Source organism: Echiichthys vipera, assembly GCF_963691815.1.
Source record: "Echiichthys vipera genome assembly, chromosome: 17".
Lineage (NCBI taxonomy): Eukaryota > Metazoa > Chordata > Actinopteri > Perciformes > Trachinidae > Echiichthys > Echiichthys vipera.
Genome location: NC_139842.1, coordinates 22,698,512 through 22,713,785, shown reverse-complemented (window position 1 = coordinate 22,713,785; position 15,274 = coordinate 22,698,512). Strand labels below are relative to the sequence as shown.

Here is a 15,274-nt window from a genome sequence, read left to right as displayed (position 1 = left end):
ACGGCAAAACGATCTTAGGTTCCGCCTGGCAACCATTTCCCAGAAACTGCTGAGGACAGGCAGCAGTGTAATATCTCCCCTTCACTGTAAATCAACGCGCCAAACACCAACAAATTATCAGGCTCATATGTCCAGCGTAAATATACTACCTGCTCTAAGGTTTTTCTATCCCCCTGAGATCAAAAACAGACTGAAGTTGTGGAAAGTTCCGTTAGTCCTCATGGTGGCACCAACAGTTACACTGGAGATCAAAGTAAGAGTGATTAATACTTGATTTATTCTGAAATATTGTTATTCTTTATTGATCATAATGTGATAGAATATCCTCTGTGGCTATACCACTGTTGTACTAGCATGTTTTTTTTAAATAACCAAGGCACTTCAACAAAAACCTTTATTTTGTGAAAAAAGCAGTGAGCAAAATGAGAGAACACTTTTAGATCCCTCCTAGTTATTGGTGTTAATCTGCACCTGGTTATAAATGACTTAATTGTTGGACACACCCTATTTATCTGCAACTCTCCTGGTTACTTTGCAAGATGTCAGCTGCTCTAAGGCGACTGAAACCCTGAGACAGCAGGTTGTTCAGATGAAGGCCAAAGGGATGACCCTCTCAGCCATCAGAGAGAGGTCGGGCGTTCACAGTCTGAGATTTCAAGAATACTGAAACTGAAAGGACACAGATTTATTTAAAAACAAGTGCACGAGAGGACAGGATTATGAGAAGACTCTCAATGGGGAATCAGTTCAACACTGCAGCTGGAGTTGGTCTCCAGTTCAGTGCTGAACAGGACAAGGATCTGTCTCTGCAGACAGTGTTTCGTCGTTTAAGACAATTTAGATTGAAAGCCTACTCTGCAGTGACCAAACCTTTCGTCAGCAGAAAGAATCAAAAGGCTAGACTTGCCTTCGCTGAGGAGCATGTTACGTGGACAGAGGAGAACTGGTCCAGAGTGACCTCAGTGATGAGAGGATGTTCAGTTTATTTGGGTCTGATGGGAAACATTAAGTTTGTCGTAGGACTGGGGAAAGATTGAACCCAAAGTGTGTAAAGAAGTCCGTTACATTTGGAGGAGGAAGTCTCATGGTTAGGAGGTATACAGCTCCATGTCAGGGTGAATGCAAATGTTTATGTGAACCTCCTTCAGCAACATGCAACACCTCCACTGCAATTGTCTCCAATCAGCTGCAATTTTCACGCTGGACAATGTCCCCTGTCACACTGCAAAACAGGTGAAGCAGTTCCTTGAAGCTAAGAATACTGAAACAATGAAATGGCCAGACCAGAGTCCAGATCTAAACCCCATAGAGAATCTCTGGAAAATCCTTGGTGACACAGTAATGTGTAATAAACCCACTCCAGTTAATGAAGTGTGGAAGAGAGTGAGTCAGAATGGACACAGATCAAACCAGAGCAGTGTGAGAAACTAGTGATGTCCTGTGGGCGCAGATGTGCTGAAGTCATTCAAAGCTGTGGCCTCTACACTTCCTGTTCATTTTTGAATCCTAGAGAAGAAAACATTTTTGAAATCTTCTCTTCTGACACAATGGTTACTGATCTCTAAATTTGCTCACTGCTTTTTCACAAAATAAAGGTTTTTGTTGATTATTTTTAAAAAACTGGAACATCAGGTATTAATAATTTGTTCTCTAATTTTGATCTCCAGTGTAGATTCCCACTGAGAGTTGGCCTTTCTAAAAGTGCCTGTCCACCCCCGAGAACTGAAAGTGGGCTTTCATGAGGCACTCTGACAGGTGTCCCCGACAGATTGCGTGAGCGGGTTCAGTGGTTAATGCTCCCCAACTTAGTTGTCACTTTGGTTCCCATTTGACCTTCAAAGGTTAGAATGACCTCCAGTGGTGTTTGTGTGTGTTTGTGTGTGTGAGTGTGATAGGAAAGGTCAGTTTGTTTTTTGTCTTGAAGCAAAAATCAGAGTAGCACCTTGTTCCTTCTGTGGCGTCATGTAGACCATAATTAAGACTTCTGTATTGCAGGCTAACATAACATTGCTGCTTCCAAGATAGCCATCAGGTGCTGAAAGCATTGCATCCACAGGCTCCATCCTCATTGATGGAATGCAAATTTTCATTTCTGACTTTGATTGTAATTTGACAAAATAAGGTCCATTAGTAACCAAAGACAAAAGTAGAGGTATCGGTTCAGATATTGACTAATTAGCTGGATCGGATATGGGATGAATGAGGCCGATCCATCGTCCTGATCCAGTCATTTCTTTTTTATTAGTATTGTTCACAGCAATACTTTTACAGCGATGTAGTCACTTCAATTCTGTGTTTGCAACACTGGTTAGGGTTTTATATCACATTTTAAAATATATGTTTGCAGTGCAGGTTTGAGATCAGACCGTTGCCATCTATGAAGAAAAAGCAGGCAATCATGGTACTCTTGACTCACTTAGGATAAACATCAACCAAACGCTGCATGTAATGTTATTACTGTACTTACAAAGGGCTAAGCATTTAAACTCAGGGCAAGCAAACATCTTTCCCCACCAAGAATGTGTCAGATAAAAGTGGGCTCCAATTTTAATTCCCAATTCTGACTTGGTTTCCTATACTGTAGCACCGACATATTCAACAGGTGGACTATGATAATTTAATCTGATCTGCTTGTGAGTGACACATTGCTAGCACATCACCTCTCCTATCATTCTTTAGGCTTGTAGGTGCATTTAGCGAAAAGTGGAAAAGCATCTTTACAACTTGCCCTGCAAAGAAAAAAAAGTTTAAAGGGACAGTTCACCCAAAAATCCCAAAAACATATTTTTCCTCTTACCTGTAGTGCTATTGATCAATCAGTTGCTCTGTGTTGGAGACATTGGCTGTAGAGATGTCTGCCTTCTCTCCAATATAAAGGCACTATATGGCCCTCAGCTTGTGGTGCTCAAAGCACCAAAAAATACATTTGAAAAACTCAACAGCAATGTCTATTTGCAGAAATCCTGACCCTGTTACTTCTTCTTCCTGGCTGAGCTGAAACTGTAGCTAACCAATAATGCTAGCTCACCTGAGCTAGCTAACATTATAGCTCAGCTGAAGAGGATACCATGTAGTGTAATGCAATTTTTCAAATGCATTTTTTAAGCACCACTTACCTAGTGTCATCTAGTTCCATTATATTCAACAGAAGGCAGACATCCAAAACTGGGCAACGGACACCAAAACAATCTGGATTGATACATAGCACTAGAGGTGAAAGGAACAATAAGTATTTTTGATTTTGGGGTGAACTATCCCTTTAACGTTGTAAGCATGGCCTTGATGATCAGTAGACTAAGGGCGTGATCACACTATCCTTTTGGCCGCGGCCAAAACCGTTTTTTCAGCTAAAGTCTAGTACCTTTAAGTAGTGTGAGCGCACCCGCTCCGCGCTCAACTGGGGCCAGCTGGCCCTCCACGGCCCGCTTGAAATAGGTGGGCTTTAGCGGAGCCGTTTGCACGAGCACGAGCCCTACGGCAGTAGCGTTATGTCCGCCTGTTCGGACATGTAAATAGAAGGACGGACCATGCGCGGATATTTAACAACAACAACAATGGTGGTGAAAGGTTCATGTTGGTGTGGTGCGGAGGTGGAGTGTTTACTGCAGATTTGGTCGGATGAAAATATTCAAAAACAGTCGACAAGACGTACAAAAACTCTGAGGTCTGTGGAAAGATTTGTAAACAAAGCCACACACACGCGATCAATGCGTGTGACGTGTTACGGCTTGAAGGCGTATGGACAGCAAGAAGCATTGGCCGTGGCCCAGGCAGTGTGAGTACAAACGGGGCTGGGGCGCGGGGGGGAGAGGGAGGGGGGACAAGTACCCTAAAGTCCGGGTCTCGGTCCGGGAGGACAGTGTGAGTCCGCCCTAAGAAGATTCTTCATTGTATTTGAAAGCAGGTTCTGTGGTTTTCTCCCTTAGTCAAAAGACATGCACGTGTTAAGGTTAATTGATGACTCTAGATTGCCCGTAGGTGTGAATGTGAGTGTGAATGGTTGTCTCTGTTTGTCTCTATGTGCCCTGTGATAGAAACTGGCATCCTGTCCAGGGTGTACCCCGCTGGGATCGGCCCCAGCCCCTCGTGACCCCGATAGGGACAAGCGGTTGAAGATGGATGGACAACACGACTGTGCAGTGGGTCAGCTTTTTTCGACCATGAAAACAGTGAAAAAGTCAAGTGCAGAAATCTCACCAATAAACACTTACAGTATCAGTATGTATGCCTGGATCTTTTGGCCCAAGTTTGAGGACTTGGTTACACAACACACAAAAAAAAGAATGCAGCCCTGGAGTTTTAAGATCTTAAATATGACTTGTGTTTTTTGAGTACCACTGCTATAGAAGATTTCCTACCTGTGGGGAACTCTGCAGGCACTACAATAGTGTCTCCAGCTACCAGCGAGGGCACTATCCATGTGTAGCCGTAGCCAGTGATCCCAACAGAGTGAGCCACCTCAAAGATGGTGTTGGCCTCTTCTTTTGTGCAATAGAGAAGAATGACGGGGCTCCCAAGCTTTTTCAGCTGATTTTGGATCTTTGAGTCTCCATCATCTACGGACATGTCAAGTAGTAAAACTTCCTCAAGTTCCCAACCCACAAAGCTGTTCTCGATGGTGCTACGGACCTGCATGGGACAGAAGAAGAGGAAGCTGATCAGAAGACAGTAGAGACTCATACTTTTCAATGTAATTTGACACAAGCCCCTTTCACAAAGAAATTCTGCAACAATGCTGCAATAAAGGTACTCAACTGCTGCTCCAATGTGTGATTTCTGCAGCGTTACGAACCACTCATATCTGACCCACAAACCGCCAGCATTTTACATTACTGTTTAGTAGCATAACTGTCGGTAGATAAGGTGGACTATTGCACCTAATGTTTCTGTAAGTTATTAATAACTTAGGGCTACTCTGACCTGCCTGTGGATCACCTAGCGATTCACTACTGTGTGTAGTTCTGCCATGCCGGCTGTCCTGTCGCAGCTCAGTGACTACCTCCGTTGCTTGCTAAGAGGCGCCACAGATCTGTCCCCTTATTCCATCTTCATACATTTCACACAAACAGCGGGGCGTAATCAGGGGGCAACAGCCACACAACTAACAGGCTGTGTGAAAGGGGCTATAGTAGCTTTTGCATTATTGTATGAGGATTGACAAAGATGAAAATTCTCTAAATCCTATAAACTGGTTTTATTACAAAGGTTCAGAGGTTCAATGTGAGGTTCATACCGACCATTAAATGCTTAGCAAACCCGCTGCTAATCCCCATCACAAATTAAAGGTCCCATATCATGCTCATTTTCAGGTTCATACTTGTATTTTGGGTCGCTACAAGAACGTGTTTAAATGCTTTAATGTTCAAAAAACACATTCTTTTTCTCATCCTGTCTGTCTGAATACACCTGTATTCACCCTCTGTCTGAAACGTTTTAGCGCCTGTCTTTTTAAGACCCCTCCCAAAATAGCCCAGTCTGCTCTGATTGGTTTGCGAGAAGTATTTCTCAAGCCATGGGTGGAGATAATCAGATGGGGTATCTCTAACCCATAATGTTTTTGTTTTCTGATCGGTAGCCCACAGCAGAACTGACTGGTTTGTCTTATTTCACAGTTTGTGGAGTCTGTAGACACTCCAGATTTAAAAAAAAAATTCTTATGCACATACATTTGAGTGTCTGGATTTTCATATGTCTCCTTTAAAACTCTATTTATGTATTTATGCATTACATTTCCCAGTACAGGGCTGCTGTATTTCCGTTGTGACATTAAAGCGATCAGAGAAGCTAATTCATTTTCTTTTCTGTGTCATCTTCCCTTCACCCCCTGATTATTTGTGTGTGTTGCCTCAACTGAATGTGGTTACCTTGGTGACAAAGTCCTGGTAACCTGGGTAGTACGTGGTGACGATGGAGAAGATGTACCAGTCATATTCCTCCATGATGTTTAGCATGACCGAAGCCTGCTGCTCGATGGAGGGGCCAAACTGAAAGAACATGGAGTTGTCATCCTGAAAATGACAAGAGACACAGAGGAACAAAGAGACAGAGTGTAAATGGTTACATAACAATATTGGCCTGAACTTTAATTTAGTTGGCTTTACACACAGAGGAGAACAGATACTACTTAAAGGACAGTGGCGGTTTTGTAACATTATTGGTGGGAACATTAATTTAGCTGCTTTTATTCTCTTTCTCACAGAGGAGAAAGCCGAGAGGACGCCAGTGGGCTTGTAATGATACCGGTCATGATTTTCATTAGTTGCCTTTATGACTCCTTTAATGAGTTTGTGAAGTGTGTGTGTGTGTGTGTGTGGGGGGGGGGGGGGTTGGAGAAAATTATGGGGAATCAAAGCTGCTGTTCTTAATCTCATTGATCATTTTCATCAATTTGTTTTATTATTGTCGTGTTGGACCAATGCAATCTACAACAACTTACGTATCAAGACAATGCACATACTGGCTCACACCTTCATTTACTGTACACGCTGTAACACTCACTAACTAAAGCCCTGCCCATGGAGTGGCTCAATCTAAATATGAGAGATACAAAATGCAATCCTAACAGCAGTACAGTCAGAGACAGACACCACAGTAAATATCACTCAAAGACTGATCTGTCTACTATACATCAACTGTGCTGATATGGGATATTGAGGTGGACAGAAGAAGAGGAGGCAGTGAGAAACGCTAGTCTAGACAAGACTCTGCAGTTCTGTGACATAAGCTCCTTATTGTGCATAGGTGAGTCGGTCTGTGAGGCAAGCTACTGTATGCATACTGTACAGTTTTGTGATTGGATACGACAGGTGCTATGATATTCATCTAACGATAAAGCAAGGAATCTCTGTCCATCCGCCCATGTGTGAACGTATCTCGAGAACCATCCATCCGATCTACTTTACACTCGGCGGGTCTATTGTGTGGGTATCCAGGACAGTGTTGTGTTTGATGCAGTTTGGCCAGATGGTGGCACCATAACAACAAACTTTTGTGTTTTGGACTGTTACTTTTCGAGCTGTTAGCCCCAAAACGGATCCATCCATATACGCCATACCCATTTGAGTCCAGATAAGACGTTATAAGACGTTTGTATTCAAATCCGTTTTTTTGCTACTCCTCCTACAAATTTGGAGCAAATGTCACCAAATTTGGAACAGAACATCTCTGGACCAAGCCAGAAAAAGTTACCTTTTCTGATTTTTGTGTTCAGATTTTTCTATAGCTGGCACTCAAAATGTGCTTAAACGCTGTGGACATTATTATAAAACATGTCATATCTCCTAGACACTTGGAAATGTGTAAATAAGATGCCTGAGTGGACATAACAAATTTGGTTCCATTTGACCAATGGGTGGCACTGTAGCAGCTTCATCTAACTGTAAACAGAGTAATCTGTCTGTGTACTTATGTATGACTGTCCTTTGCATATCTCAAAAAAACGTTCATCCAATCAATAGAGCAAGCAGCGCTTTTGGGGGAAAGCAATTACAAAGCACTCTGAGAGGGCACACATATAACATTGCTGCTAGAAGCAATACCAGGATGGGCACGCCCCAAACGAGCCCTGCACTAGTGCTTCTAAAGGCCTGTTTCCACTATGGTCGACTACCCTGAATGAGGCGGGTCTATCTCGCCAAAAGCGCCCCTAATTTGCATGTGAGTCGCTCAGGAGGCCGTCTGTCCGAGTAGAAAGAGACCCAATCGGAGAGCAGGTTGCTGATTACCCAGTTGCTGATTGGCTGTAGCTCTCAGCGGGGTGTGACGTGTGGTTGTACAGACGCCAATGGAAAAACGGCGAGTAAACAGCCATTTGAGAGGGCGTGGACTGAAACTTTCCTGGAGGCCACTCTACAGGGCTAATGGAAACACGTCTTAATGTGGCAAATTATAATTAGAATGATTTTGTTGTGCGCTTCGGTTGTGGACTGTATGTCAGTAGAGTTGGTTGTTGCTGGCATCCAGGACGGGCAGGCAGGGTGTTGAAATCTCTCTGGCTCCTTAGGACTCTCTCTGTGCTTCACTCAACATCAAAGGCTAACCTGCCCCTCCCAGGGGATTTACATGGGTTGATCCGTTACCTTGTTTCTGCATTAATGAGATCAGGGCTATATCATTGAGGTGGCATGTTGAGAGCAACACTGAAGACAGTTACTGAATGCTCTTGCAAATAATGTGCTGCATCCGTGAGGCTGAGAGTCGTCCCGTTCTGTGTGGAACATGAAACGTGCAGCTAATGCAGAGGCTGTTTTGAAACCATGAAATGATGATGCACACATGGCTTTTGTACTTGTGTTTCTCAGCAAACATAAATCCACTTGTTTCTCCACTTTCTATCTCTGTCTTCTTTTGCTCTCACCCTTCATCCTTCTCTATCCATCTCTTCTCTCGCTCTGCCGTCCCATTTATACCAGTGGAATTACTGCCAGGACACAGTTCTAATTAAATTTCCAGATTTGTGAACTCCCGCTCCCCCTTTTATCCTCTACACAGCCCCCCACCACCCTGTTCCCCCTTCCATTTCCTCTGGATTCCTCTCTCTATCTCTCTCTTCTTAAGAGTAGTATTAATGTACTGTCCAACACACTCATTCAGAGTGCTAGAGGTCTGCAGAATTTTTGATTAGCCTTTGAGAAAAACGCATGCTTAAGGAAGAGACAAGAAGAGAAAGAATATGGGTGAGAGATATGGTCGTAAAAAAAAAAAATCACAGGTGGAAGTCGGTTGACTTGGGTACCTTGGGTAAAATGAATTGCTGCAAAAAACCTCTCTTCATTTACAGTAACAATAATTAAGGTCTGGCCACATTATCACCTCAGCTGGCACAAGGTGATCGATTAGTGGGTATTAAAATTCCCACATGGGGTAGTGAGGCCAGCAAATCAGTCAGCCAGACACAGGAAGCCAGCCAGCGAGGCTTTGAACACTCTTCTGAGCCGGTCACTGTCTTCTCTGTGGATCCACGGCTGACGTCAGCACTGGCTACTGTACACAGACAACAAAACACTACACCACACACAATGCAGCAGGATGAATGGCCAGTGGAGACAGGGGAGAGAGAGATGGAGAGATACGGCGAGAGATAAAACCGTAGAGAGGAGGGCACAGATAAGAGGAAAGAGAAAAAACAGAGAGAAACTAAAGGGAGGAAAAAGACAGAGGATAAAAGATAGAGATGTACAAAAAGCAGCAAGGATGTAGCTGAAGCCTCCAGAGGGACAGAGGCAGTGGACAATGTGGTGACAATAGGATGAATAGAGAGGAAGAGGGCAGGCTGGCAGACGGCTGTGATCCTGTTTGAAGCGAGTGAGCGGTGAAGGGGCAGCAGACCAGGAGCCAGGGAAGAAGCAGGGAAACGGAGGTGTGTGTGCGTGCTGTGTGTTTTGTGTGTGTCAGGCAGTCAGCCAGTCATTTAGGCAGGAGAGGGCTAAGCCTGAATTGTTCAACCACAGAGCTGTCAGAGAGAGGAAGAAGAGAGACGGGACATGTGTGCCCTCCTCTACAGGAAGCACACGTGTGTGGGGATAGGGAGAGATATCCCTATCTTTGTGTGTGTGTGTGTGTGTGTGCGTGTGTGTGCGTGTGTGTGTGTGTGTGTGTGTGTGTGTGTGTGTGTGTGTGTGTGTGTGCGCCAGTTTGTGTGGTTTAAATGTCTGTATCATTGTGTGTTTGTGCCTCTAATTTTGTGTGCGTATTTGTGTAGGTTTGGTCTCAGTAGACCTCTCTGTCTCTAGATCTATTGTATTCCTAATGTCTTCTTTTTCCATTTTGAAATTTAGAGTTTCTTCTAGTCAGACAAATTAGTTGTATGGTGAGGATGTCCTCTTACTTTTTCTTAGATGACAGTTCCGTCATACCCAGAAGAAAACAGCAGCTCTGAGGATGGCTGGAGTACAGCCTAAACTGTCAGCTAAGAAAAGCTAAGAGGACATCATAGGACCTAAGAGGAAGAAACTCTGAATTTCTTTCTGTCTCTGCTCATATGTGTGTGTTTCTGTGAGTTTCTGTTTCTGTGTGTGTGTATTCCATGGTTGACGGGCCTTGGTCTGCCCCAGAGCCTCAAAATGAGTGCACTCACACACTCCTGGAGCAGTTATTTGACTTGGAGGGGAGAGAGAGTCAATAACTCAGGTATTTCAATTACACACACAGGGGCACATCAGTGACTGCAAAAGAAATAGACCCACTTACAATCTTGCTCTGGAATATGCACACACATATACAAACACACATTTCAATGACTTTAAACACAGACAGTGTCATCCTCACACATACACATACACACACTTGGATGCAGGCACACAAGCACACATGCAGCTTTCAAATAGAGGGGGACACTCAAACACACACAATACAAAACACAAAATGACAAATCACGACTGCAATCACTGACTAATACTGGGGTGTTGCTTAGGACACAGTAAAGTACTCTTCACACGCACACACACACACACACACACACACACATAAACACACTCGCGTAACAGCACCACCGTACAACACGACTCAGACCGCTAAACTGCTACTTGTATAGTGATCACAAAAACGGGAACATGGGAAGGTGCTTTCAAAGGTTAAGTGCATGCACGCATTTGCATTATATCTGATGTGTTCTGTACTGAGTTCAAATCTAACCAAAGGAAACAGGACAATAATAGATATAATGTAACACACTGTGCCATTGTTCCAGCTACATAACCAAGCTTCCTCTACATTTTCAGGATGACTGACAGCAGACACGGTGTTTAAAGACCCAGTCGTTCACATCAAACCATACAACACCACAGAATACATTATATTCAAGATATATAAGCCCGTTTTACACATGTACTGCAACCTGAAATTATCTAGACATTACCCGGAGAAGCTTTATGTGAGAATGCAAGTGTGCAAATGAGTTAATATAACGGACTTTACCCTGCAGCTCCATAGCACAAAGTCTGTGTAATGTCAGATTGAGCCCATTTGTGAAAACAGCAGCTCATTGTGCAGAAAATTCACAGCAAGCTAGTGGGCGTAATGTTTCTAACGTGCGGCAGGCACCAAACCGGAAGAAAACAAACCTCCGAGTGTGAAGAAGAGGGGGTCGAAATGTGTTTAATATGGAGAAAGGATGAGATTCAGACAAATTCAATGAATGGCGGGAGACTCAGTTTTTTATGACCAAATTACAAACCAATTTACATAACCACGTGTAATCTGCATTGTGTCCTGCCTCCAGCACGTTCTACCCTGGTGCCACCCCTCACCTAAACCCCATGTAGTACGTAATATTTCCAGGGAGAACATGTCTGACACGGACTCCTGTTGTGTGCTAAATGTGTGAGAGAGAAACTGACATTTTCCTCATGTTCATGTCAGCTCAATGTTTGTTGTATTTTAGTATTTTTTGAAAGCATAAAATGTATATGTTTTACACGGGGTGTTTGTACTGATGTCATTTGGATCTTTAAGATTTTATGTTTACATCTTTTTGTCCGTCTTGGTTTGTAAAAACCTGAGACCAAGTGGGAAGTAACTGTTCTCGCTTTAATATTTAATATGCATAAGGTCCTCATGGGTTCACCGAGAGTCTGACCAGGCCCTTATTCTGTCCAGTTGGTTTGGTAGGGTCTCTTTTTACTGCCATGGTGCTTTTGTCTGTGGTCAATATGTCTCAGAGATCACACATCCTGATCAATATTGTCATCATCTGCAGCCCAGTTGGCTACAGCATCTTTCAATGTTGTTTCAGGAGGTGAAAATAGTACGTTCAATTATTTCTGCAACGTAGTCCTTGAAGCATATAAATGCTTTATTTTTGGAACTTGTTTCCATGTCTTAAATTTGTACTTAGTAATATTTTTATCTATTTAATTGTGTTTTAGATTACTATCTATCAACGAGTGATTTAAAACAATGGTGATACATAGTATGAGCCACTAATGAAAATACTTGTACTTGCCTCTTGCCTGCTGATTATTACAATCTGTGTGTCTGCGGCTTATTTTCACTTCCTCCCTAGATGAAAATAAGCCGCCATGTTAGTTGTTGGTCTGTCTGCCCGGATTGTTATGTTCAGTTATGCTGTGTTCTCTTGTAATCGGAAATCGGGAACCTCGACTTCTGAGTCAGGCTTGTAGTAAGGGTAGAAGTGTGATAGGAACTTGTGTGTGTGTGTGTGTTTGTGTATGGATGGAAAAGAGCAAAATATAAATCAATAAATAGTCATCACACATAGTGACTGACAAGATGGAGGGCTCCATAGACTGTATAAAATTTGTTGTCATAGAGTCATCGGAGATATGACCTAAACATATACACTAGAATGTTTTTTGTCCCAGGCCTTAAACAGGTTTAATGATGCTGTGAAAACGGCCTGTTTAACATGGGGGTCAATGACAAACTGCTCTATTATGAAACAACTTTAACAATAGTTCATAAAAAAATCCTTCCAGACATGTATAAAATACTCTGCTATGATTAATATTTTGTTTAAAATGTTTTTTCAATACACTGAAAGGGTCTGGAAGCACATCTACTCGCCTTTGCTTACTGAGAAATTCTCTATCTGACCTCAAACCTGGCCAACCATCGCTGCCCTAACCATGCTATGGAATGCCACAAGATGATGGGATTGGTTCCTTAGGTATGTGATGTATGAAACTCTCTGAATCCACAATTCAGTGACTGTCATTGGTAAATTGCAGTTACAAGGCAGAAATGTAGCTAAAAGCTAAAAGTTTTCATTGTAGGGGATCTCTAGGAAATTAATATTATGTTGCTGCTTTTTTCAATATACTTGTTCATAAATAAGTGTGACAACATGCTGCTGCCGGTGTTAGTGTTTGTTTGGGTCAAATGCATTGGGATGTGAATGTGTGTGTGAATGGTTGTCTGTCTCTGTTCGTCTCTATGTGCCCTGTGATAGACTGGCGTCCTGTCGAGGGTGGACCCCACCTCACACCTGATGTCAGCTAGGATGGGCTCCAGCCCCCCCGCGACCCCGATAGGGACGAGCGGTTGAAGATGGATGGATGGATAATGCCTTTTCAAAGTACTATTACCGAGTCCACACTGGTCCAAGCCTCATATTTCTACAATGCTCTGCTCCCTGTTGCTTGAACAGATCTGAGTTCAGTTTTTTTTTTAAATGACAGAATTGTCATTTTACACTTTCCTATCGCTGAAAAGGTGTCTCACTGAAAAAAGAAGTGATCGTAAAGGGCTCACGGGTTCGCCCACTGTTGTTCGTTTTGTTTGACGGAGCGTTTGGACCCCGAAACAGTATTTTTAAAGGGTGTTATGCCAGACTTAAAGACTCGGGTAAGACTATGGATCTCTACTTAAATACTAATTCATGCCCGTCGGTTTCAGTTAGGTCTGTTTCTTTTCTTTTAAGTGAGAGAATCTGAAAGATGGAGACGACTCCTCAACTTCTGTGTCGTGTTCATTTAACTGCTTGGGTCAGAGTGGATTACACCTTACATGCTGTGTGATTGCCTATTCTGAAACACTGATATAACATACAAGAACAGAGGGAGAGTCTCATACTGTGTATCTTGAATTGTCATTTCCATAGCAACAATATTGGTTTCAAGGCATTTTTAATAAAATACTATATAACATACAGCTATTTTTCCTTTGTGAGGACGTAGCGATGCGGTGAAGACAGAAACAGTGTGAGTGAGACAAAGGCTGAGGTAGAAAGGTAGAGCAATCCAGCGAGAGATGATGGTGTCTGTTGCTGGGAGGTTTTTTGGCAATGCATATTTCTATCCTGCCTATAAAGGCTCCTTTGAACTTGAGCGGGGGGGTTGCTATTGACTGCTGCACTGCCTGATGGAAAGAGAAGCCAGCCAGAGAAAGAGAGAGAAAGAGAGAGGGAGAGAGAGAGAGAGAGAGAGAGAGAGAGAGAAGAGGATGGAGAGATGAAAAAAAGCTGGAGTGGGAGGTGAGGCTGGAGGAAAGGGGGAACAGCTGGTCCTCACTGGAATATAGTGAATTTAAAAGACAGTGGGCAGGAGATATAAACTCAGCACAGCCACAGGCATCCACAAACACACACACACACACACACACACACACACACACACACACACACACACACACACAGCCACACACAGCACTTGAATAAAGCCTGTGAGCACAAGCTGCCATCATCACGTGCTCTGAAATTACGTATTGATGACAAGCCCTCCCCTCTGTTCCCCTGTCATTCCTCCCTGTCCCTTCGCTCGCTCCCTCCCTCTCTCTCGCTTCACACACACATACATACTTATCATCTCTACCTCAATTAAACCTCCACTCGGTCCCCGTATCTCTTTTTCCCTCTACTTCGCTCTTCTCGTGCCTCATCATCACATTTCTTATCATGGAAGCCTACTTATCTTTAATCAAACACATACAAGCTTAATTAGCTCGCACATTTGTCAGACCATCATCTAATTAACAGTGACCTTATTTTAAGTACGTTTTGAGCCTTGATTTAAAAAAAGGTACAGGTCTTCATTAGAACAGGATATTTGACTCATTTTGCTTCAACATGATTGCAATGTGGCTGTCCTGTCACTTCCACCGTACCCTTTCAGGGCGTATTAAGATTAAGAAAGAAACAAAAATACAAGAAGAAACTGGAATTAAAGTGGGTGAGAGGGTTTTGTTTCAGACACAATCAGACAGTGTCTGACTGGAAGTTATTACCACTTAACACTCAGACACACACACATAGGCACAGACACGCGAATGCACAGATCATTTCTCTCTGGCCCATTTCTGCTCTATGTTTAGCAGGCGACCCACCGAGGGGCCTCTGCAGTCTGATGCTTTTCCTGATGCTGCTGCTCTTGTTTGTCCCCTGGTCCTTGTAGAATAGTATTAGTTCGTCTCATAGAGTTACACTAAGGAGACTAAATAGGGTGGCTGGAGGGAAGGGTGAGTCTACAATATATATGGACGTAGTCAGGCTTTTTTAGATCTAAACCCCATAGAGAATCTCTGGAAAATCAACACAGTAACGTCAAAGAAACCCACTCCAGTTAGTGAAGTGTGGAAGAGACTGAGTCAGAATGGATCAAGATCAAAGCAGAGCAGTGTGAGAAACTAGTGATGTCCTGTGGGTGCAGATGTGCTGAAGTCATTCAAAGCTGTGGCCTCTACACTTCCTGTTCATTTTTGTGTGCCTTGGTTATTAAAAAAAAAACATGCTAGTACAGCAGTGGTATAGCCACAGAGGATATTCTATCAAATCATGAACAATAAAAAATAACAGTATTTCAGAATAAATCAATCATAATTT

General features: G+C 43.1%; 1 protein-coding gene across 1 annotated transcript in view; it reads right to left on the bottom strand.

Annotated features, from left to right (window-relative positions):
- Nucleotides 1-15,274, bottom strand: part of grin2ba (glutamate receptor, ionotropic, N-methyl D-aspartate 2B-a) — a gene marked incomplete at both ends in the record, with an annotated part of 128,982 nt that overhangs the window by 54,301 nt on the left and 59,407 nt on the right. Inside the window, 2 exons of the mRNA XM_083932018.1 lie at nt 4,359-4,629; nt 5,865-6,008. Coding sequence (XP_083788144.1) covers nt 4,359-4,629; nt 5,865-6,008 — 415 coding nt within the window. The remainder of the gene's footprint in view (nt 1-4,358; nt 4,630-5,864; nt 6,009-15,274) is intronic.